At 54.0% G+C, this 22,434-nt stretch overlaps 2 protein-coding genes across 4 annotated transcripts; both read right to left on the reverse strand.

The window, feature by feature from the left end:
• Positions 1–430: 430 nt before the first annotated feature.
• Positions 431–17,928, reverse strand: Hr (HR lysine demethylase and nuclear receptor corepressor). Of its 2 annotated transcripts, XM_057786420.1 has the most exons (19): positions 17,812–17,928; positions 15,973–16,622; positions 14,485–15,271; positions 13,100–13,250; positions 12,813–13,000; positions 11,026–11,190; positions 9,494–9,583; positions 9,231–9,346; positions 7,669–7,750; positions 6,439–6,602; positions 6,085–6,321; positions 5,701–5,866; positions 5,441–5,510; positions 5,064–5,194; positions 4,812–4,931; positions 4,594–4,709; positions 2,358–2,522; positions 1,836–1,964; positions 431–1,649 (listed from the first exon to the last, which is right to left on the reverse strand). In XM_057786420.1, the coding sequence occupies exons 2-19, from the start codon at positions 16,582–16,584 to the stop codon at positions 1,587–1,589; spliced, it is 3,552 nt and encodes a 1,183-aa protein (XP_057642403.1). In that variant the 5' UTR covers positions 16,585–16,622; positions 17,812–17,928; the 3' UTR covers positions 431–1,586. The 2 variants fall into 2 exon arrangements, with proteins under 2 accessions (XP_057642403.1, XP_057642402.1); XM_057786419.1 differs by lacking the exon at positions 17,812–17,928 and having other exon boundaries at positions 15,973–16,633.
• Positions 17,900–20,650, reverse strand: Hrurf (HR upstream open reading frame). 2 transcript variants are annotated; one of them, XM_057786422.1, is made up of 2 exons: positions 20,547–20,650; positions 17,900–18,407 (listed from the first exon to the last, which is right to left on the reverse strand). In XM_057786422.1, exon 2 carries the CDS (start codon positions 18,061–18,063, stop codon positions 17,959–17,961), a length of 105 nt encoding a protein of 34 aa, XP_057642405.1. In that variant the 5' UTR covers positions 18,064–18,407; positions 20,547–20,650; the 3' UTR covers positions 17,900–17,958. The 2 variants fall into 2 exon arrangements, with proteins under 2 accessions (XP_057642405.1, XP_057642404.1); XM_057786421.1 differs by lacking the exon at positions 20,547–20,650 and adding an exon at positions 18,915–19,022 and having other exon boundaries at positions 18,082–18,407.
• Positions 20,651–22,434: the final 1,784 nt, after the last annotated feature.

A 22,434-nucleotide genomic window follows, 5' to 3' on the forward strand; every position in this document is an offset into this window, starting at 1 on the left:
GATGGTCTAAATGAAATAAAAAGGACACAGTAAAACATGGCCGTTCTCTAGAGTTCCCCACTCCTTTGAATCAAAAAAAGAAAAGAAAGAAAGGAAGAAAGAAAGAAAATGGAAAAAACCTAACCTTTTTTTTTCTTAGATGGGATCTCATGAAATCTCAAGTTGGTCTCAGAATCCCAATGTAGCCAAGGCTGGCCTTGAACTTCTGATCCTCTTGCATCTCCATCTCCCCTAGTACTGGATTTACAGGTGTGTTCCATCACACCCAGCTATAACACAGCTTAAAAGAAAGAAAGCAAGACTCCCTGAAGAAAATGCTAGAAGGAAACACAGCAAAATCTAGCATCGCTTACGTCAGGCAAGAGAGGATTGTGGGTGACTTGTTGTTTTCTAAATTCTCCGAACAGATGTTATATTTATAATAAAAATGTTTATTTAATTAAAAAAAAATCCCCAAACCACAGCAGGAACAGTTAAGTATAACAAGAGCTGGTGCATTTGTGCGGTTGAGATACACAGGGGAAAGAGGTAGAGAGCAAAGCGTTACCAAAAGGGCCATGGGGTTGGGGGTCAGCTGTCTGAGGCAGTGAAGCTCTGTCTCGGGGGGACCTGGACACCAAGAGTAGCTGGACTGAGCAAGGGCTCTCCTGTCTCTCCAGGTCAGAGCACACAGGATAGGTGGGACAGAGGCAGGGGGATACGAATTCTCCACAGGCTGATGCCACCCAGGGAGGCCTTCTCAGTGCTGCACCCTAGAACTCTGACTTTCCCGGTGTCCGTCAGGAACATCTTCAGTCCCCAGAGAGCTCCAGGGGTCCAGACCTCCCAAAGATCTGGCAGTGGTATTTGAGGTCTCTATCACTAGGTCCCCTGTCCCTATTCACTCTGTCCACTGGCCTCTGCTCCAGAGCAGATTTCTGGGTTTGCCCTTGTGGCCGGCAGAGTCAGGTCAGTCTACGCTGGCAGCAGTCACCAAACGATGGATTTTAATACAGACTGGGAAGCCGAGAGGTAGAAGCAGGGCCACAGTGGCACTGCCCATGTCATGGCCTCCAGCCAGCCTGGGCCATTAAAGGAGGCCATCTCCTTACCAGCTTCACAGCTCTTCCGTAAGGGGAAGAAGAGTTCTATGCCTTCCCCTCCCCCCCATCTAGCAGACCTAGAGTCGGAAGGGCTGTCCAGGATCTCCATGTGGATGAAGGCAAGCTCTAGCGTAGCTGGGGGCCTGGGACAACACAGGACGAGGCAACAGAAGGAAGTGTTGATTAAGCCAAAACAATTCCCGAGCTTCCCCAAGGAAGGGTGTTCATCCCCTGGGGTGGAGTACAGGGGTTGGAAGGAGTCATTTACCCCCAGTATGAACCTAATACCAAGGAGAGGGAGGCGTGGAGCAGGTGCACACTTCAATGGCACTACAGCAGATCCCTTTAGGGCCAGGGCCAAGGTGAGGAACAAGGTTCTGACTAAAGTGGTGTCGATGGAATGGACCACACCCTCTAAGTTCCCCCATACCATTCCTTGTTCAAATTATGCACAGCCTGAGCACTCGGTTACGTGCCCACCACCCCTCCAGGTACCAGGATCCCCTATTTAGCTTCCTGTAATGTCCCCACAGCCACCTTCACTGCTTGGAACACAGCCCGATCCATCTAGAAAAAAAGAAGAAGAAATGGCACAGTATTTTCAATCCTGTTCCAGCTCCTACCCTCCTGTTCTACTCCCCGCCCTTCCCAAGGACACCTTTATCCGACACAGGCTAGAGGCCCGCTCAGTTCAGATAGATCTGCCCTGCTTGCTGAGGCCGTGCCTCAAGACTAGGATGGCGGCACACTCACCTGGGCATAAAGCATACGGTGGTCAGGGGGCAGGCTGGTTCCCTGGTGGCAGAGCTGAGCAGAGAGGGCAGAGGTCTCAGGAGACAGAAAATGCTGGGTGACGCTGATTGTGCTCACCAGGCTTTGCACCTGTACCATGGGGGACAAGGGCAAGAGGGTAAACTGAGGCTCAAGCCATACTTCCCCTATTCCTCTGATCACAGAAGTCTACTTCACCCTTCACCACCCAACTTTCAGGAAGCAGTAGCCATGGTTACAGGACAAGACATCCCCAACAGCTTGGCCGGAATAAGATCTGAGGGATGCTGGAGTACCAAGTAAGTTGGCTTAAATCAGATCTGTAGAAAGAGTTCCACATAGCTTTCAAGATCCTCACTTTGCCATCTCCAAGGCTTCCTGTCCTGCCTAACTTTCTGTCAGGTAGAGAATGCTGTGCGATCATGTCTCTGATATGGTGCCCTCACTACTTCTGGTCTTCTGCTAAGTCCCGCCCACCAGGGTGTAGTAGCACCAGGGAAGCACCTGATGGGGTGCCCCAGCAGGCACAAGCACCGCCTCTCCAGGGGCTTGCAGCAGAGTCCAGCAGCTCACACCCCACTCCTCTCTTAGACGGCGACGCAACCCTGCATCCAAGTAGCAGCTACCTGGGGCCCCGGGTTCCAAGGTCCCTGCTCCAGCTGGGCACACCTTAAAGAAGAGGAACAATATGAATACTTATGGGAATGAAGGCAGGGATTCAACAGAGGAAGGGGTGTGGTTTCTCTGGGGGACCAAGTGCAATAGGATGCTGAAGCTGTCTTAAAGGGCAAGTGGAAGAGGAAAGAGGAGGGAGAGAGTGAGGTTGGTAGTAAAGGATGGGGGTAGGTCCAGGTTAGGCTGGAAGGAGCTTAGGAAAAAGACACTCAAGCTGGGGAGGAGGGGTTCAAATCCCTGCTTTTCCTAGGATGTGTCTTTCATAGCCTTTGTGACACTGGCCTGACCACTTGTCTTCTCAGTGGTCCCCTTTCTCCGAAACCCAGGAAGATGTCCTGCACAAGCCTCATTCATAACTGTATCAACAAGGAATTCTTAAGTTTTTGTAAACAGCCTGCATTATAAACCAAATTGTGGATAAACTGTAGCTTCCTCAGGGAGACGGTCCAGGATCCAGGAAAGGCAGGACCACACAAAAGTCCTGACTTGGCAGTGGGTGGACAGGCTGAGGCCCCTGCAGCAGGCACAGCTATGGGAGCCATCACCAGCCCAGGCGGAGTCAGAGCTCCGTGGGCAGGCAGGGACATGCGGAGGCCGGAAGAGGTGCCCAGAGAACACTTGCAGAGGTGAGCACCGGCATCATGCTCCAACTGGCCACTGGCTAAACCCACCCTCTCCAGCTAGGACCTCAGCCGTTGTCCCTGGATTGAGAGGGTGATGGCAGGGGTGGGGTGGGGTTGGGAGGCTTGTGAACCACATCCCCTAGAGGGGTCCCTGGGGGATGCCAAAGATTGGTTCCAAAGACTCAAGTCCATCCTGGGGCTATGGTAGTAACAGGCTACCCAGTGAGAAAGTGCCCCTCAGACCTCCCCATGAGTCACCCCACTGGCCCATACGGGACTGCCAGCCACACCCAGAGCTGACAAAGTCATCTGTTCATGATGGTGCTCTTGTCAGCTCCCCTCTGTGTGTCACAACATCTGGGTGTGCATCTGCAGATGTGTGTGTGGACAACACCAATCGACCCCTGCATGTTTGTGTGTATCTTAGCAGGGTGGCACTTGGTCTTTTCTCTAGGACAGCTGGGACTCAGCTAGACTTTGAAACCACCAGGTCCGCCTTAATCATTTATTTATTTTACTAAGTATTATTATTTTTGGTGGTGGTTAGTTGGGGGAAGTTTTAGTCAGGGGTCTCTTGTAGGCCAGGCTGGCTTCAGACTAACCTTGTGGACTGAGGATGACTCTGAGCTTCTGATCCTCCTGTTTCTACCTCTCAAGTATTGGGATTATAAACATACACCACCATGCTTAGCTCATTTATTTATTTTTGAGACAGAGTCTCATTATATAGCTTAGGCTGGTCTCAAACTCATGATCCTCTGTCTCAGAACTACCATATCCCACCTCCTATATCCTTATTAACCCTGGCCTCCCACCGCCCCTGTTCTGGAGTTTTCTGCCCTTTTCTCTCCCAACCTCTACCACTACGTACCTATCCCGGTAGGCATGTGTGCCCACCTTCCTCCCTCAGCCCTCTTCATGGCTAGTGCCTCCCCTAAGGGTCTCCAGTATGAACTATAGGAAAGGGAGAAGCTGCTTGCCAGACTCTTAACCTTGGAGCCCAGGTAGGGGAGAGGGACTTCCTGTTTCTAGGAGGAAAACAGGGTAGTAACCTAGAGTTGGAATAAATGCAAGTTCAGACCCCAGGGTTACCACCAAGTCTCAGTCTTCCCATCCATAAAATGGGAAAATAGCTGTCCCTGCCTAGCTCAGGAGTGAGGAAAAGAAGAATACCCATTAACCAAGACAATGTCTCAAGCCCTTAACGTAATGCCCATCCTACAGTTATTGTCTCATCCCCCATGAGATTCTGACTCCCCTGCTAGATCCTCTCCTTTCTCTTAGCCCCACCAGAAAATCAGACTTCTGGCCTGCTCTCTCTGCACCTGGCTACCTAACTCACCTCCAGGACTAGGGTAAGCTGTGCGATCACAGGAGATGGGAGTGAACCTATCAGTTATGCAGGGACAAGGGGGAGGCTCTGGGGTCCCCTCCCTCCTCACCATCTGGAGAAAGCGACGGATGCGCTGGGCATCCTGGGCCCGGAACACGTGCCACACAGTGCTGGTCTGGCTACCTGGAGACCAGACTCCCTCCCCTTCCAGGCCTGAGAGGATATCTGTAGGAGAAAGAAGGCTCGGGTGAGCCCAGGGTCGGAGGAGGCACACACTGCGGCTGACTGACAGTTTGACTTGCTGGTGTCTCCAGCCCAAACACTTACCTTTCTGTGCTCGGTGCCAGGCAGGCAGCTGTGCCTCGGCGTGTACCAGGATACTGATTAGGTCAGACACCTCTACACATAGGTTCTTGGTCCCCAGGTGTCCACGGTGTGGGCTCACACCTGTGTGGAGGCAGAGTGAGGACAGTAGGGAATTAAATAAGAGACATTTCTCAGCCCCCAAACCTAGGCACAGGTTCTCACGTGCCCTAAGATGTTAGGTAAGGCAGAGGTAAGGAGTGGAAGGGCACTCACCATAGGCTGCCCAGAGCTGAGGCTCCAGTGGATGCAGGGTGAGGCCCAGGGGGAGGTAGGAAGCTAGGTTGAGTTTCCCTTGGTGTGCACAGTACTCTGGGAGAGGAAGGCTGGACGCAAGGTTTTCCACCCTAGGGATAGGAGTTGGGAGGGGCAATCATGCATAGTAAGTCCAATTTAGATACCTGAGACCCATAATACCTTCCCATGGCTGGGGTAACATCCAGAGGGCAAAATCCATCCCTCCAGGAATTTCTATCACTCCCCCAAAGAGAGTCCTTCCATCCCTGCTCTAGCTAGACTTCCATTCAGAGGGCCTGGACATTAAGGGTGGGGTTAGGTAGGGAGACAGCACTAGTCTTTGGTACCGTACATACCTGCTAGCGTCCTTGTCCCCCAGGGTTCGGTGTAACAGGAGGACAGAGCCCTCATCTAACTTTGGACGTGCTAAGAGAAAAGATGTGCGTCAGGCACCCAAGGTGGAAACTTTTGGCCCAGAGACTCCTTCCTGTCCCCATGGCAGCCATACCTAAGTTCAATTTCCAGCTGCCTCCAAAGCCACTCTAGGGCTCTCTTGATACCTGACCCCTCAAGGACACGCTCCCAGTTCCCTCCATCCCGTGTCAGGAATACTTACTCTCAGGGTGAGAAAATCCCTCCCAGAATGCTGTGCTGTCCAGGCTTGTGGGCTGGGGAGGCCCTAGGGCAGTCAGTGTCTGCACCTGGCCACCGAGTGTCCCAAGAGCTTCCATTCCCCACAGGCTACCTCTCAGTGTCTTCTGGATGCCCGACACTAACACAGGCTGTAGGGAAGAAAAAAGAAGAACACAAGATTGGTGGGGGAGCCCATGGCAACCGGGCCGGGGTGTGTTGTGACAACACCAGAACCATGGGGGAAGGGCTGGGGAGAGACCAACCTTGCTGCTCCCTCTGAACACCAGGACACCCTGAGCCTGAGAACCAGGACCCTGCGAAGCAGGTGAGGCCATAGCACTGGGAAGGGAGAGGCAGGCCAGCTTACCTGGCCCTGCCGCCAGTGTTCCTGGAAGAGGTGAAAGCCTTGCCGAGGCCTGGGCTCCTGCAGCCACAGCAAAGCCCCAGGAGGAGACAGCCGGGTTCGGACCGGTGACAGGGGCAAGCTCAGGCCCTTGCGTAAGCCTGGTCCTGCTCGAAGGCCCGGCCCTAGGGCTTTCTCTTGAATCTTCCGTTCTACTACCTGCGCAATGATGCTGTCCAGGATGTTGGTGATGCGGTCATCCTATGGGGAGGCAGGGATGAAGGGGCAGGAAGGCTCAGGACCTACTCAGTCACAGAGGGATGGCCACCCAGCCTCTGGTCCTCAGGCCCTTAGACCTCCCTCTGAGCCCTTGCTCACACTGGGCAGAGCTGGGGTGACAGGGGCAAAGGCCATGTGAATCCGCTCATGCCCCAGACAGAGCTTGACAGCCGTAGACGCCAGCAGTTCACAAAGAGAGGGACAAGGGAGGGGTGATCGGCTAGCACGGTCCTCTGCTGGGGTCTCAGTGGAGTCTGGGGTCTCTGTGGAAGAAGAAAATGGTGAGCGACTTTCTGCTTGGCCTTTAGTCTTTACCTCAAAAAGAATCCTCGCACCCCCTGGCCACGCCTGCTCTCTCCTCAGTAGCACCCCAACTTTACTTACTCTGCTCTGTCTGGGTATCATCCCACCACTGCCTTCCTAAAAGAAGTTACAGAGCCTCTAAGAGAGTGGTATAGAATGGAAGTCTTGGCCTGGGAGACAGCTCAGCACGTAAGCACACAGCATTTGTATGTAAGCACAAGAATCTAAATTCAGCCGGGCGGTGGTGGCGCACGCCTTTAATCCCAGCACTCGAGAGGCAGAGGCAGGCGGATCTCTGGGAGTTCGAGGCCAGCCTGGTCTACAAGAGCTAGTTCCGGGACAGGCACCAAAGCTACAGAGAAACCCTGTCTTGAAAAACCAAAAAAAAAAAAAGAATCTAAGTTCAGGGGCTGGAGAAATGGCTCAGAGGTTAAGAGCAGTAGCTGTTCTTCCAGAGGTCCTGGAAGTTCCCAGAAAACAAGTGGCGGCTCACACCCATCTGTAATGGGATCTGATTCCTCCTTCCAGTGTGCCTGAAGACAGGTCACTCATATACATAAAATAAATAAATATTTAAAAAAAAAGAATCTAAGTTCAACTCCCCAACACCCATGGCAAAACAAACAAAAAACAAAAATGGGTGTGGTCATGCCTGCCTCCACAGTTCTTGGATTGGAGAGGGGTTGGCTCAGAGACAGGGGACCACTGCTGAGGCTTGTTGGCCACCAAGCTAGCTTCAGGTTCAGAAAGAGACCCTATCTCAAGGGAGTAAGAGAGAAAGTGACAGAGCAGGACACCCGACATCATCACACACATGCAATAAATGAACCAGTGCATAAATAAATAATAGAAGGTCTTGCTGAAGGAGTCGGGGCACCCATCTTGAGGTGAGAGATGGGGATTCTTGATCACGAGGAGGGGAGCTTATTGCCAAAGTATTGCCATGTTTCTTCTGGAGACTTTTCTTTCCCACATTACCCTCCTGCACCCCCCCCCCCCAACGGGTATGCAGACCCAGCCACTCACCCTCTTTGATGTCCTTGGTCCTATTGGAATCTCCATTGCAGGAAGGTTGTGGAGCTGGGGGAGTTTTCTCTGTTGGTTCTTTCTGTTGAACCCATCAACCACCAACCCAAACCCAAAAAGAGATTTTAAAACTGGCAGACACAACTGAATTCAATGTCCAAGAATTAACAATGATTTCTGACAAGTCTTAAAGTTGTTTGCAACTACATGTTACAGTATGTAGCACTAATAGAAATGTTACAGTATGTAGCGCTAATAGAAATGTTACAGTATGTAGCGCTAATAGAAATGTTACAGTATGTAGCGCTAATAGAAATGTTACAGTATGTAGCGCTAATAGAAATGTTACAGTATGTAGCGCTAATAGAAATGTTACAGTATGTAGCGCCAGTAGAGAAAAGAAAACTGGGATGTAGTTCTCCATAGGGTATGGTCTAAACAGTGTGTTAAAACAGGCACAAATAAATACAAAGACAGATAACTGGGAAAAGTCAAAATAGTAATGGCAACTTAAGAAGTCAGCATTATTTTCTTACTTATACTTGTTTATATTTTCTGACTTTTATATAATGGATATATGGCAGTCTCTGGCATATAAAATGTACTTCTCAGCCAGATGGAGTGGCATACATCTGTAATCTTTGTACTTTGGCTACCAAGGCAAAGCTCAGCTAACCTGGGATGAAAGACCTTACCTTTGAAAAAATAAACTCTACACAATAACATGTACCTTTTGCTTTCCCATGCTCAGGATGCAATCCCGGGCTTTAAACATGCCAGGGAAGCCCTCTGGCACCTGGCTACATCCAACTTTTGGTTTTTATGAGACAGTCTTCCTGTGTTGACTAGGCTAGTCTCACACTCCTGTTTCTTCCGCTTCTACCTTCTAAGACACGCACAACCATGCCCAGTTCATAAAATACTCTTATAGGGTCAGCAAGATGGCTCAGCAGGGCACCTTCCAAGCCTAAGTTCAATCACCAGAACCCACACAGGAGAAAGGAAAGAGCCAGCCCTCACGACTTGTCCTCTGACCTCCATGTGTGCGTCTTGGCATACACTGTGCCCCCCCCATACAAATAAATAAATAAATATGTTAAAAGTGTAAATGTCCATAATTAACTCTTTTTCAAGTGAATAACTTTTATCACAGAATCATGAAGTTCAAAAAAATTTTTTTCTCAGTACACATAAAGTGGCTGCCCCGAGTGGGGTGCCAGGGCTACTCAGAAGGTGAGCTGACACTGAACCCGAAAGCACCCACGGCTAGGGTGGTGATGATAAGGTAAAGTAAGAAGGGCTGACTGAGAAGGCAGGACTCTAGGAAGCAGGGAGAGAAGACTTGCGGTAGGGGATGGAGGGAAAAGGTGCAAGCTAAAGTCAACATCAGGATCCTGCTTCCTCGAAAGGTAGGAAATAGCTTATTCCACCAGCTTCTATGTCCTCCTTCATCCCCACCAACAGAGGAAGGTCAACCCCCCACCCCAAGGTCAGTCATGTACACGTACACTGCTCAGTACTGGGGTTGGCAGATGGCACTTGGACCATGCCCTGGTTCTTACCTGCTGACCCCCATCCCCTGGGGCCCACACACGGGCATCAGCTTGGCAGAAGCAGTGCCCCCGGATGTCAAACTTGGCCCAGACTTGGTGCATCACAGTGCTCAGTTCTGCCAGCGCTGAGTGTGTAGAAGAAGGATAGAGATAGAGCGGCCTGGTCTCACCAACCAGGAGGCCATGTCACCAGAGTCAGGAACAAGGAGACAGTATGACTGTCTCCCTCGGGACCCACCCACTGCATGCCCCGCCCCTCCACAATGGCTCACCCTGGCTGGAGACGAACTGGGTCAGAATCAGGGAACAGGCAGCATGCCCAGCCTCCTGGGCACACTCCTGTGTGTGCTGCTCCCGAGAGCCTGTGGGGTAGGAAGAGAGGAGCTGCAGGTCCAGAAAGCAAGGTAACCACAGGTTAAGGTCAAGGAAGGAGGCCAAGTACATGATATTTAAATCAGGAGTTCAGCAAGCCAAACAAGTGCTTGCTGGGAAGCTTGGGCATATGGAACAACATAGAATTCTTTGCTTTTGTAATGCAGAGGTTTTGGAATGCATATGCTGGGCTGCTTTGCAGGATCCTAAGGTGGGGGCCTGTGAGATGGCTCAGCAGGTAGAGGTATGTGCAGCCAAGTCTAAGGACCTGAGTTTGAGTCCCAAGACTCACATAGTGGAAGGAGAGAACGGATTCCCAAAAGATGTCCTCTGACTGTCACACACATGCTGTGGCACGCGTATGCATATGTATGTGCATACACACACAAATAAATAAATAGGTCAATAAATAAATAAATAAATAAATATCTTTAATAGAAGATCCCAGGATGGTCATATAAAAATGTATCTGGTTCTAGAACTCTTTTCGCCATGTCTACTGGAGCACTGGGAAACTCCAAGACCAGAGGTGGTCAAATTGAGCCAACGGAGTGAAAACTGAAAGGCTGGAACTGAATCAGAAGACCCGAGTCTAAAATCCTGGCTATAACACTGACTTGCTTTGGGACCTCAGATGGGTCATTGATCCTCTCTGAGTCATTCTTATGTGGAAAATGAAGAAAATCACACCCATGTCACTGTGCTAACGCGGCAGCCGATCCAAGTGAGACGCATCCAGTAGGTGCCTGACTTCTGTATGCATGCGCATGTGTGTGCGTGCATACACATGCATGCACGTATGCGTCCGCCTTATCCTTTGAGGCCAGATCTCTTACTGAACCTGGAATTCATTAATTCAGCCAGGCTGGCTGGCCAATGAGCTCCAGGAATCTGCCTTCCTCTGATCCTCCAGTGCTAAAACACCATGCTCAGACTTAATGCAGGATCTGAACTTAGGTCCTCGTGTTTGCTTGATCAGAACTGACTGGATTCATCCCCTCGGTGCTCAGGTACTCGACTTCTTTAAAGAGTGGGTAAGAAAGGGGCTGGAAGCCAGGCAGAGGTGGTGTACGCCTTTAATCCCAGCACTTGGGAGGCAGAGACAGGTGAATCTCTGTGAGTTCGAGGCCAGCCTGGTCTACAAAGCAAGATCCAAGACAACCAGGGCTGTTACACAGAGAAATCCTGTCTCAAAAAATGAAAATATAAAAGGGGGGGGACGTTCAGTGGTTAGGAGCATTTGACCCAGGTCCAGTTCCTAGCATGTACGTGGCAATTCACAACTGCCTATAACTCTGGTTTCAGGGGCTCTGACCCCCCCTCTTCTGACCTCAACAGGCAGCAGACACACACGTGGTACATACCCAAACATGCAGACAAAATACTCACACGTATAAAACAAATCTAAAAAAGCCAATCTGCTTTTCCTCACCTGATTTCTCCTTGGTTTTCCCAGCTCCAGCTATGCGACCACAGGCTACACACAGCCGGTGGCTGCAGCGGGGACATCTCCAGTGGGTGTTAAAGAGTCCATGGTTGCAACGGCTGCAGCAGTGTGGAATGCCCAGGCTGTCCTCTGTCATGGCTGGCCCCTGGCCTGTTGACCACAGAACAGGGTCAGAGGGCTCAAGTACACTGTCCTCTTGGGACGACCACATACAGCAGTGTGTGTCAACCTGCGTGTCTGTCACCCCTCTGGGGTCAAACGACCATCTGAATATCAGATATTTACATTACGATTCATAACAGTAGCAAAATCACAGTTATGATGTAGAAACCAGTGTATGGCTGGGGGTCCCCACAACGTGAAGAACTGCATCATAGGGTTTCAGCATTAGGAAGGTTGAGCTGTGGCCCTGGCATACAGGAAGTAACACAGGAGAGGCACCGAGCAATTCCTACCGAAGACACTAGAAGAAGGGAGCTGGGCTCTGTGGCCATTCCTTATACTTTACTCAACACACTTGTCTGGCAGTAGCCATCCTCTCCAGCACACTCCCAGGACAGTCGCGGCCAGCCCCACCTCCAGTCTTGCCCCAGGGATTTCCCCCAGTGTGCCTGTATTACTAATCCACACCACTTCCAGCATATTTTTCCATCCACCCCCCCACACACACACCCCGCAGCCCCACTGCTATCAGAAGTGGAAAGGCATAGCTGCTACTCGGGTGGTCTTTCCTCTAGGGGACTTGGTGGATTAAAAGGAGAAACTGTGAGAAGCCATGCCTACCCTTACCTAAAGGAGTAGATTTTTTTTTTTTAAAGAGCCAAGGTTCAGACTTGGTAGGTGGAAAAGGCCCCAGAGCACACACATTCAAGGCATCCCAAGTGGGCCCAGGAAACTTTCTCAGGAATAGGTCAGAGTTCCTCAGGAATAGGTCTTGCCCTCCTAGAGTTCACATCCCACTCAGGGAGACAACCCACAGGCACCGATGACTACAGGGATCCTGGCTGGAAAGACCATGGAAAGATGGGGGTGACGTGGCAGGGGAACTTCACAAGTGGCCCCAAAGGGTGAGTAAGTCCTTATCCACCAGGTTGCAAGGGATGATCAGGGCATTCCAGATTGAGGGAACAGCTAGTGCCAAGGCCCCAGGGGACAGACAAGCTTGGTGATCCGGGAAGGGAAGGACGACGGGTGGCATGTATGCCAGGAATCCAGGTTGGGAGTGGCAGGACCCTAGAGGAGCTGGCCTATGACTGAACTAACTAGGGGCTGCCCTCTCTGGAGTAAGACGGGGACCCTGGAGACCTCCAAGCAAGGAATAACTTGTGGGTCCAGGGCTGAGGTTTACAAAGATTATACTATTGCTAGAAAGAGTTACAGAGGGGTGCCCTGGATCTGAGGAATGCTGAGTCTCTACCCTCAGCCTGAATCCCATCAGCTCTCTAGGCCCACAAGCCTCATCCCTCTGGAGGCTTTCCCTGCCCTTCACCTCTCTGGAGCGCCATCCCCTTCCAGGCTCTTAAGACGTTTATACTGGCTGTTTCCCTACAAGCCCATTGTTCTCAGAGAACTGAACTGAACCAAGTTTCCAGATTTCTCAGGAGGCTCCCCCACCCAGACCCAGAAACCTCAGAGTTGACTAAGAGTCCAAGTTAGGAATAAGGATAAAGAAGGACGGAACTCTCCTGAGTAGACCTGGGAACCCTGAAGCTCTGGTAAACATGGCTTGGGAGGGACATGCAGGAGCAGGCCCACAAGGGAGGTCAGCTCACCTTCACGCTGTGCCCAGGCAAGGGCCTCCCGCTCCCTCCTCAGCAGGCGGCAGAGTCGGTCACCCAAACCACTAAGCAGATGCTTGGCCAGGCCCTTGTTGAGGGGAGCTTCTGGGTCTGACCCTCCGCCATCCTCGAAGCTGGCAGAGGAGCCCTCCTCCTCCAACTGCTTCTCTTCCAGAGGCAGCCTGGAGAGGAGATGAGGGAAAAGGGCTTGAGGGGGGAGCCCATGCGGGAGAGTGGGGGGTGGGGTGTCGCTGGATGCGATAGACAGAAGCAACACTCACCTCTGTGATTTCTGGGAGTGGCTGGTCAGAACTCCTGCCTCTCCAGTTGCCTGGGCACAGCTTTGGCACTGAGTGATACCTGCTAAGTGAGCCTGGCAAGATGTATCCCGAAGCCTGGATTCCTGGAGGTTAATCCTGCCATCTTGGGGTCCTGAGGGGACAATACAGCTGCTTTAGGGAGTCTGGTTCCTGAGGCTTGTGTTAGCCAAAGCCCTGAATTAGCACCCACCCTGCCCACATGCAACCAATTCAGCCCCTGCTGCCCAGATTTGTGAGGACTAAATCAGAACCCAAAAGAGAACCAGGCAGGTATAAGTTTCATACACACAGGGCTGAACAGTAGCTGGAGAGAGCCCTGGCAGGAACAGAGGCTGAGAGGTTGCTGGGCATGTTCAACTCAAAGCTCTGGGCAGCCTGAGCATGGTCCTGGTACACGTCCAGAATCCAGACAGTATACACTCTGGATAGGTTGCCTAAAGGCTCAGTGGCCATGAGACACCCTGAGAAGATGGTTCCAACGCAGACAGATGGGCAGATGGAGGGCACCGGAAAATGAGAAGGCCAGAGTTTCAACACAGAACACAGGTGCTGTAACCCAAGACGGCAGAGGGGCCAACAACATCCCAGCCCAGACTGAAGCCTGTGAGGGTGCAGACAGACCCACACCAGGTGCAGGGGCCTTGGGGTCAGGCCACAGAGACAATTCTCTGGGTTCAGCAGTCCAGGAGGCTGAGAATGAGGTGAGCCTGCAGAAACCAATCTGGCTCAAGGATTGCTGGAACCCTCTGTGAAGGGGACAGTGCAGCAGGAGTCCATGATGCACCCAGAAGGTTGTCATGCTGGCAAGTCCAAACTGAGTCTCCAAGAGCAGCTGGCTAAGAGAGGCTGACAGTGGTCCTTCAGGAGAGGTAATGCCCAAACTAGGATTTGTGGCACGAATAACCACGGCATTGACGAGGTGTTGTTTACGAGATGCCATGAGATCTTCAGTGTCCTGATGAGCCGTTTAATCCTTTCTGTAGACTTGATAAGGTGGGGACCGTCTTTACTCCCACTATGGATGAGGGAACTAAGGCTTTCAGGCGAAGTAACTTTCTTCAGGTCACAGCTACTGATTGGCATATCAGGAAGCAGATCCTGTTTTCGGAACCCTTGCTCCAGACCATGCCACTGAATTGCCAACAACAACTCACCAAGAGGCAGGGATGGAAACCACCGGCTAGAAAGCTGTGGTGGCGGCAATATTAGGAACTAGGAGGCTCAGGAAGGCACCCTGCCATCTTAGTATGACCCATCACAAAAACTTATGGACTCTAGTCCCTTGCAAAGACCCAGCCCTGTTGCCCCTTCTTCAGCAGGACCCCTGCAGCCAGTCACCCTCTTACCTCTCTGCCCCTCTTGTTGCTCTGCCTCCGCCTTGCTCCCTGAGGATGTGTCTGGTACCTCCTGCCAAGCCCTGGCCCCCTGCTTCCCAGTGCCTGGGAAAGGGTGGGATGGGCGTTTGGGAGCTGGGCCCCTTGCTGCTCCCTGAACTTCTGGACTGCCTGCCCTCTTGAGTGCCCGGATCCTAGTAGCTGGACTCTCTTCCTTCCCCGGACAGCCACCTGGGCACTCAAACTGTTCTGAGTGGCGTGTGAGCCAGGTCTTTTTTAGCTTGGTGTGATGGCTTGGGGGACAGGACCTGGAGTCAGCCTTGTTCCTTTCTTCACTAGATTCACCTGGCCCACTGGTACCTCCCTCTGGGCTATCCTGGCATTTCCTACAAGGGCCAAGATCCCCTTCTCTGGCAGGTAGGTGGGATGAGCAGCAGTCCCCCAGAGGAGTGGGAGCTCCAGGAGATGGGCATCTTGGTGTGACTGGTGGTTCCAGCTGATACCCAAGGCTGCTGCTCCCTGGACCAGACCAAATGTTGCTGAGAGTGTGAACTAGGCCTGGGGGACAAGAGGGCCAGGGGGTTCGAGGAACACTATCTGGGTACCCCAAGAAAAGTGGGCAAAGGTTCTGCTGCCTGCCAGTGCCTGTTTCCCCATCTCTCTGGTGAAGCGAGGGACCTTCTGCCTCACAAGCTCGCTGGAGATGCCCACCAGGGGCCAAGCCCAACAACCCAGGCTCTGAGGCTGCCAAGGGCTCTTTTGCTGGTCTGAGGATGTTCGGATCCTTGTGGTAAAAGCCCTGAAAAAAAGGCAAAAGGGTTAAGTTAATGCTAACGTGGGTCCTCAGCATTGAATAGGGCAAGCAGGACTGACAGCAGCCGAAACTACAGCTATGGGGAGTTAATGGAGAGCTTATGGACTGGCAGGGAAGTGGCACCTCCCCAGGTGGCTCCTCTACTACCCTGGGATTCCCCTTGATCTTCCCCCAAGCTTTCTTAGATTCCTCCAGTATCCAGAGGCTGAAGGGTAAACACTTGGCATGGCAAAAGGACATCAGGATCTACTAGAGAATTCTGCTTTGATCCTCATGGGCTTTCGCTTGTTCTGGTTTTGGAGACAGGATCTTTCTCTGTAGTCCAGACTAGCCTGGAACTCACAATCTTTCTGCCTCATAGGCATGCACTATGATGCCCATTTTTGACCTCCAAACACTTAAAAATTTCATTCTAGGCATGCGGGGTAGCCTGTCAGGAAGGAGTCCCAGAAACAGGCCATGAGGACTGCACATCTCACCCACTCTTTGCCCTCAGGATAAGGGCACACATTCCATCGGCAGTTTCTGCAGCCTGATCCTGGGTGAACTATGGGTGAGTCAATGGCTACGGAGGCCCAAGGGCAGGGCAGGGAAGGGCCGAGGAGCTGGAGCTGCCCAGTGTTTGGGTTTGTCTTTACAGCTAGGGACAACTGAACTCCATGCACCCATTGCAGTCCATCACTCACCTTGCTGCCTAAGCTGAAGGCAGAGGGCACTTTTGGCTGACCTCCAGAGTACACCCAGGGGTGAGAGGCCAAACGCCAGTCATACGGACGCTCTGGGGGCAGGCTGGACATTAGGTAGGGGGGCAAGCAGGTGGGGACCCAGAAAGGAGCTCGCTCTAGAATCTTGGTCTCCAGCAAGAAAGGGCAGTGCAAGGGCCGGAAGGCCACAGGGTCACTCTTGGGATGACCACCACTATGCTCAGGTACCAGGGGGCCATAGCGAGGTGGGCACGTTGGTCCACAGAACGCCAGTGGATGGGCCAGCATAGCTTCCTTCCAGAGCAGTCCTTCCTTGCTGCCCAGCCAGCTGGCCTTCCTTTCCCCATTCCGAGGACCCTCGCCCTCCACCAGTGAGAGCGTGTCCTTGGGGCCTCGGGGGAAGCCAGGAGGGAGCCAGGAGTCCGGAGTGCTCAGGACACCCCTCCAGAAGGGAGCAGGTTCTCCTAGACACAGTGCCCCATGGCGCAAGCCATCCTGTGGTGGGGTACCGGGCTCCTGTCCCACAATGCCGTTCTCAGGGGCTGTCTTCTCCCAGGCTGGGGAGTCCTTCAGGAAGCTGGGCATACTCTCCATCACTCTCCTGCCCTCATGGGGCTTTCCCAGGGGGGATCCTGGAGTACAAGGACAAAGCAGGAACTCTTTAGGCACATGCCCCACGTACCTTACCATGGGCACCACCCTGGGAATACCAAAGTGGCTCAAACCAGTAAAGCAAGTGCCAGGCCACAGAAGGGTACAATGCAGCCTTCCACATGTGGCCAAAGAATTCTGCTTCATGGCAGGAAATTGAGACCTTTTCCTAAGTTCTGACCCCTAACTGAATTTGGGGGTACAAATTCAAGAGAAGGTTGTCACTTCTGGGGTGAAAGGTTCTACCTTATGGAGCTAGGAATCTGGTTACAAGTCTTGGAAATGGACAGGAAGTATGACTGCAAAAGGTTAGCTTAGTAGGACTCAAGTGGAGGCCAGTGAGGCTGAATCCTGGCTCTGACCCTGAGTCACCTGCTATGTGGACGTTCAGCGGATCATTTTCTCCTCTGGGCTTCAGCGTACCCTTGTGTAAAAGTGGGACTCGGGGCACAGAAGACTCTTTCTAAACTTCAGTCTATGGTTTTGGGGATGCTGCTTTCCCACCCCCATCTCCAGCTCCACCAGGCTTGCAAGATGAGGATGTTCAGGCCTGGCAGGCTGGAGTCACTGGGCAGGGCAGCTAGCCAGGGCTACTGGCTGGTGTCTCTCCTTACACCTGGGCTGCCTGACTCTGCCCCTTCTTGGGCTCTAGTTTCTTGGCATCTCCAACAGAGGACCAGGACAACTGCTGGGGATTTCGGCTCCCAAGAGGAGGAATAAACTAGCATGTGAGAAGGTTTCAGACTAGGGTGGGTCGAGCTGCCCAAACCGAACGATAGTGCAGGGCACCGCTGCTAACTACAGCCCGGAGGGGGGAGGGAAGGAGGCGGGGAAAGCAGGCTGGGCCCCAGCGATACGCAAGCGAGGGAAAATTGAATGCGAGGGACCAGGATGACAGGTGGCACCAGATTGGCTGCACTCTCCAGGAGCAGTCCCCTTGGCCGGCCTGAGAAAGCCCCAAGAAGGATGGATATACGGGAGCCGTGGCGGAGGCTCCAGAAATTTTTGGAGCTGTAGCCCATGCGCGGTCCAGCCCCCTTAGTTGGGCATCCTAACTTTTTGATGTTAAGAAGTGAGGTCCAGCCTAGAGTGGCACCGGCACTTCACCCTCGCCTGCACCTTGGGATGGGCTCATAAATCCCCCAGAAGGCGCCCTCTCTCGGCGCTTACCTGGGCTTCACAGGCCGGGCGCGGTGTGGGCGGCGGTCGTGCTGGCCGGCGCTGGGCACTCGCTCCCCATGGGCCGGCTTCGGGGCTTTCTCCCTCTTTCTGCTCAGCGCGCTCGCGCTCTCTTTTCCCCCGGGCGTCGGGGGCGCTCTAGGGCCGCAGGTTGGAGGGGTCGGACTCCGGGATTTGCAGGATGCGGCACACGGCACGGATGGGCCGCACCAGCTTCTGGGCCAAAGCTGTGGGTTGCGCCATGGGACGCCGAGACTCCGTGCTGCGCTTTGGGGAGGGTCGAACCGGGGCTAGGGAGCGGGTGTCCCCGGAGGGAGAGAAGGAACCGGGCCGGGGGGAACGCGCGCCCCGGGTCGGAGATGGCTGAGTGGGGGGAAAGGCCGAGGGGCCGGGGAAGGGGGTCGTGCCTGGAAGTGGGGGGCCGATCCCGTGAGCCAGGAGCGAGGCACCAGCGAGGGCGCAGCACCGCGCAGAGCGGCTAATGGAGGGAGAGCGCAGCGGAGAGCGCAGCAGGACCTCTGATCGCCATCGCCAGACGCGCAACTGAGAGTGGGGAAGCTGCTCCGCCGGTTTCCTCCTCCAGCACCCTGCGGGAAACAGGAGCCCGTGATTCGGCGGCCCCGCCTGGGCCTGCCCCCTTCTAGCCCCGGGGGCTTCCGCCAACGCCCCGGCGATGCCACCGGCTGCGCACGGGGAGAATGAGCCCTTTGTTCCCCCCTCCCCCCGCGGCACCCGGGCGCCTGCCGAGAGAGGCTCCCCTGGGGCAGTGTGCCAGCTTCCCAGCCGCCCCACCCTCCCGTGGGCCCGGCCCGGAGCCTGGCAGGCGGGCAGCACCCCCACTATAGGTGCCAAGCCCGGGAACTGGAGCAAAGGGCGGGAGGGGCCGGACCAGGCCACTGTGAGGCGGGGTGCCCCCCGGGGTGCTAGGGCGGGGCGGCAGGGAGGGGTCAGTGCCAGAGCTGGCAGGGGCAGTCGGGTTCTCACGGGTCAGTGATGGGTGCTGCGACCCACGCCAGCAGGCCCGTGCCTGCGGACCACTCTCTCCTTGTCCTTTTCAGCTCTGGGCACACCCCAGTGGTTGGTGTCTTCCCTACCTCATTCTTCATCTTCACCTGCCCAAGCCCCTCTTCCTAGCATCCCTCTCAGGGGCACAAGGTTACACCAAGCTTTGGAATCTGGGAGGGCCTGCCATCTTCTGGTCTGTTCCTTGGTTTAAGGACCTTGATTTCTACCAAGTGTCTAGAGAGATGATGGGGCCAGAAGCGCACAACCGTCTGAAGCTCCAGTCGGGGTTGCCTGCTGGGCTGCCCCATCCTCAATGTTCCTGGTGCTCCCAGGCCCAGCCTGGAGAGGAGCCCATGGGAGTGGCTCCTGGGAGGGAACAGCGAGTAGGAGAGGAAATGGGCAAACAGGGCACCCTCCACCCGAGGAAGCATCCCTGCTCTTCTGCGGGGGTGGTTCCAGAGCACACACACAAACAGACAGATTCAGACAGACACACACAGAAACCCACACGCCCAACGGGTGCTTCCCTTCCCTAAAGGCACCCACCTCCTGCCCCTCTACTCCTCTGCCTCTTCAGTCCAGTCCCAGTCTGAAACAGAAACAATACCACCTACTTCCCCATCTTTGCAGAAGGGATAAATTTTGGTGGCCACAACCAGGCCCCAAGTTACACCACCATCTCTGAAAAGGGGGGAGGTGTACCATGAAGAGCCCAAGGTCTTTCTCTCAACAGACAAGAGTGAAGGCAAGGAGCTTTTCATCAACTGTTGAGGACAGGATGGGTACTTGGGAGAGGAGGTCGGAACAGCCGAAACTGAACAGACTTGGTTCTTGTTGACATAGGTCTTTCTAACTCCTCACCTTCAGAGGCCAAGTCTGGTCAGGCAGGCTGGAAGGGATTGTTTACTTGACTGAGTTTTTCATACCCCTTTTCTTATTCACTTTCTTGGGGATGGCCTGACCCTAGTGTGTTATGGGAGATGAATGAGGAGGGTCTAAAAGGGACTGGAGCCCAAGGCTCTAGCCTGGCTTCTAGCTCCCAGCCGGGCTCCTGGGCAAGGTGGTGGGCTGGGACATGCCTGTGGTCCCAGTCTAAGCCCTCTGGCCTACCGTAAAGGAGGCCTGTGGGAGAGTCGTTGTTTTGGGGAAAGTCCTGTGGCTTGAGGCCTGGAAGAGGCCAGAGTGGAAGCTTGGGTTGTCCAGAGTCCCAAGGGCCTGTGGCTGTCTTCCCCTGAGGTAATCGGGACTGTCTCAGGGCAACTGAATAGGTGCCCACCCCACACCTCCAGCTGCCATATCTGCCTGTCAGATTATATTGCCTGGACTAGACCAGAGCTCTCAGGGCTATCTTTTGGAATGTTTAGGGGTAACGAGATAGAGGTGGGGAGAAGTAGCACCCGTACCCCACCACATTCCCCGTCTTTGCATTAGAGCCTATGCCACAGGCCAGAGTCCTTGTAGCTGACTGTGCTGTGCCTGAGGACGGAGCAGAACTGAGGACACACACAAACACAGGGGGGTGGGGAAGCCACCCACTCAGTGGTCACAAAACCAGACCATGGACCTAGCAAGCTGACTAGCACCCCCAGACTCACGTGGGTCCAGCCCTAGCCCGCCACGACCCCTCACGCACCGAGACACATGCTGACACACACACTCGTGCTGACAGGCATAGCCTCTCTCACAGCCAGCTGCCCTTTCTCCACCCCAGAGCCCCTTACCTGGGCAAGCACAGTGCCCCTCAGGCAGAGTAGCCCCCTGCCCAGGGGTGGGCAGCAGGCAGGGCGGGGGAAGGAGCCCCGGAGAGTCAGGCCAAGCTGCCACTAATCCGGGCGGGGAGAGGGGGGGCACACACGTCAGAGCGGGGACTGCCGGGTGGAGGGCATCTGAGGACATCCCCTCCCACACACGCGGCCGTCTGGGCACCTAGCCCTGCTTCCCCAGCCCCTCCATCCTTCAGACAGCTGAGGCTGGCCTCCCCCCATCCCACCCCCACCCCTGTGGCCATGCCTGAGGTGGGGGACACGGGGGGGTGTTGATACTGGGCGAAATCTCCCAGGACCAGGGGGAGGGGACAGGGAAGGGAAGTGTGGAGATGCTGCTGGAGCCAGGAGGAAGCTCCGTGGTAGTTGCTATCCTCTCCTCCGGCCCACCCACCCACATCATTGACCTAATTCCTCTTCTGGAGCCCTCCTCTCTAGCCCTCCCCCACTGCCATCTAGCTTCCATTGTGTTCCAGGCTGAGCTCGGGACTTGTGTGCCCAGCAATGTCAGCTCTGCCCCCAGGATCACCCAGCCCTAGGCACTAGCCTTCTGCGATGAAGATCACCTGTCAGTGCGGCCCAATCCCAGATGCTGGGTGAAAAATGGGGGCGAGGACCTAAGCAGTTACCCCCTGAATCCCCTCTAGTGGAGGACCGGGTCTACCAGGACCCCTAACTCAGCCCGGGCTAGGGGTTATGTGGGATCTAGAGGCTTAGCGGACTGAGAGTGGCGGCTAAAAATACAGCCGTGGGTTCCTGTGCGTTGTGACCTAGAAGCCAGAGAAGGAGAAAGTGACTAGGACAATGAAAGGTCACAGGTCAGAGGGACAGTGATGGAGCCAGAGGCAGAGGGCTAAAGGGATGGTAGGAGGTGAGGCAGAGGGAGAAAGGAAGATGAGAGAGAAGCAGGTAACAGGCCAGGATGGGGGTGGTGAGGCTGAGAACAGGAAGGGGAACAGGGACCACAGAAAGTATGCTCTAGCTCTAGGGACTGGCCTTCATGGGGTCAGGTCCTTTCCAGCCTTGACCCTACCTGAGACCAGGTACCCTGATATCAAGTTGGTGGCCCTTGGAAGGCAAGAACATGGCTTAACCCCCACCCCTCTAAAGAGGCCCCGGCCAGAGGATCAGTGGTGGGCCAGGGACCCTGTTGAGGTGGATGGTGCTGGGTGGGGGTGTGCCTGGGTGGTTCTCAGAGAGGCAGAGCTGCTCTGAGGGATGTCCAGGTGATACCCAGTGCCCCGAGTCGTGGGCTCACATTTATGCTTGCCCAGAAATGCCTACACTTAGACATCTACTCATTTCTTCCTGTGTGGCCTCAGGATGCCTTGGTAGCCATAGATTTTAGCCAGCCATTCATCACCAGAGACACTGGTGGTTTGAGAGCTGTGTGGTGGAACTGAGGTGACACAGGGCAGAGACACCAAAGCACAAGTTCCCTCCCACCCTGGAGAGGGTTAAGACATTGATGTATGTGTTGCTTTAGAAGCAACCTTCCTTCAGGCCTCTGAGGTGTCAGGCCTTGGGCTGAGGCTAGGAGCCAGTCTTGGAGATATGGACACGATGACAAACGACTAATTCTGTGCTGGGAAGTTCGAGAGGCTTCCCAGAGGAAAGGGTGACGCTTGAGCTCAGAAGTCAGACAACTACTACCAGATCCCACAGTTATAAAAATACCTCAGCCACTTGTTCTGGGCTGAGATACAACAGTAAAATAAGGCTGGTTCTGAAGTCACGACTGAGGAGGGACAAAGACATGTGACGTACTCAAGATGAAGACAGAACCCCTCCACGAACAACGATCCGATCCGATCGTAGGAACAGCAGATGAGAAGGCAAGGCAGAG

This window comes from Chionomys nivalis, chromosome 12 (genome assembly GCF_950005125.1).
Source record: "Chionomys nivalis chromosome 12, mChiNiv1.1, whole genome shotgun sequence".
Taxonomy (NCBI): Eukaryota; Metazoa; Chordata; class Mammalia; order Rodentia; family Cricetidae; genus Chionomys; species Chionomys nivalis.

What these genes read in the sequence shown, in the direction of transcription:
- Hr (XM_057786420.1), bottom strand. Translation starts at nt 16,584, where the DNA reads ATGGAGAGTATGCCCAGCTTCCTGAAGGACTCCCCAGCCTGGGAGAAG. An exon ending in GCAACAAGAGGGGCAGAGAG is followed by an intron (nt 13,251 to 14,484) that starts GTAAGAGGGTGA and finishes TTGTCCCCTCAG; the next exon opens with GACCCCAAGATGGCAGGATT. An exon ending in TGCCTGGGCACAGCGTGAAG is followed by an intron (nt 11,191 to 12,812) that starts GTGAGCTGACCT and finishes TGTGGTCAACAG; the next exon opens with GCCAGGGGCCAGCCATGACA.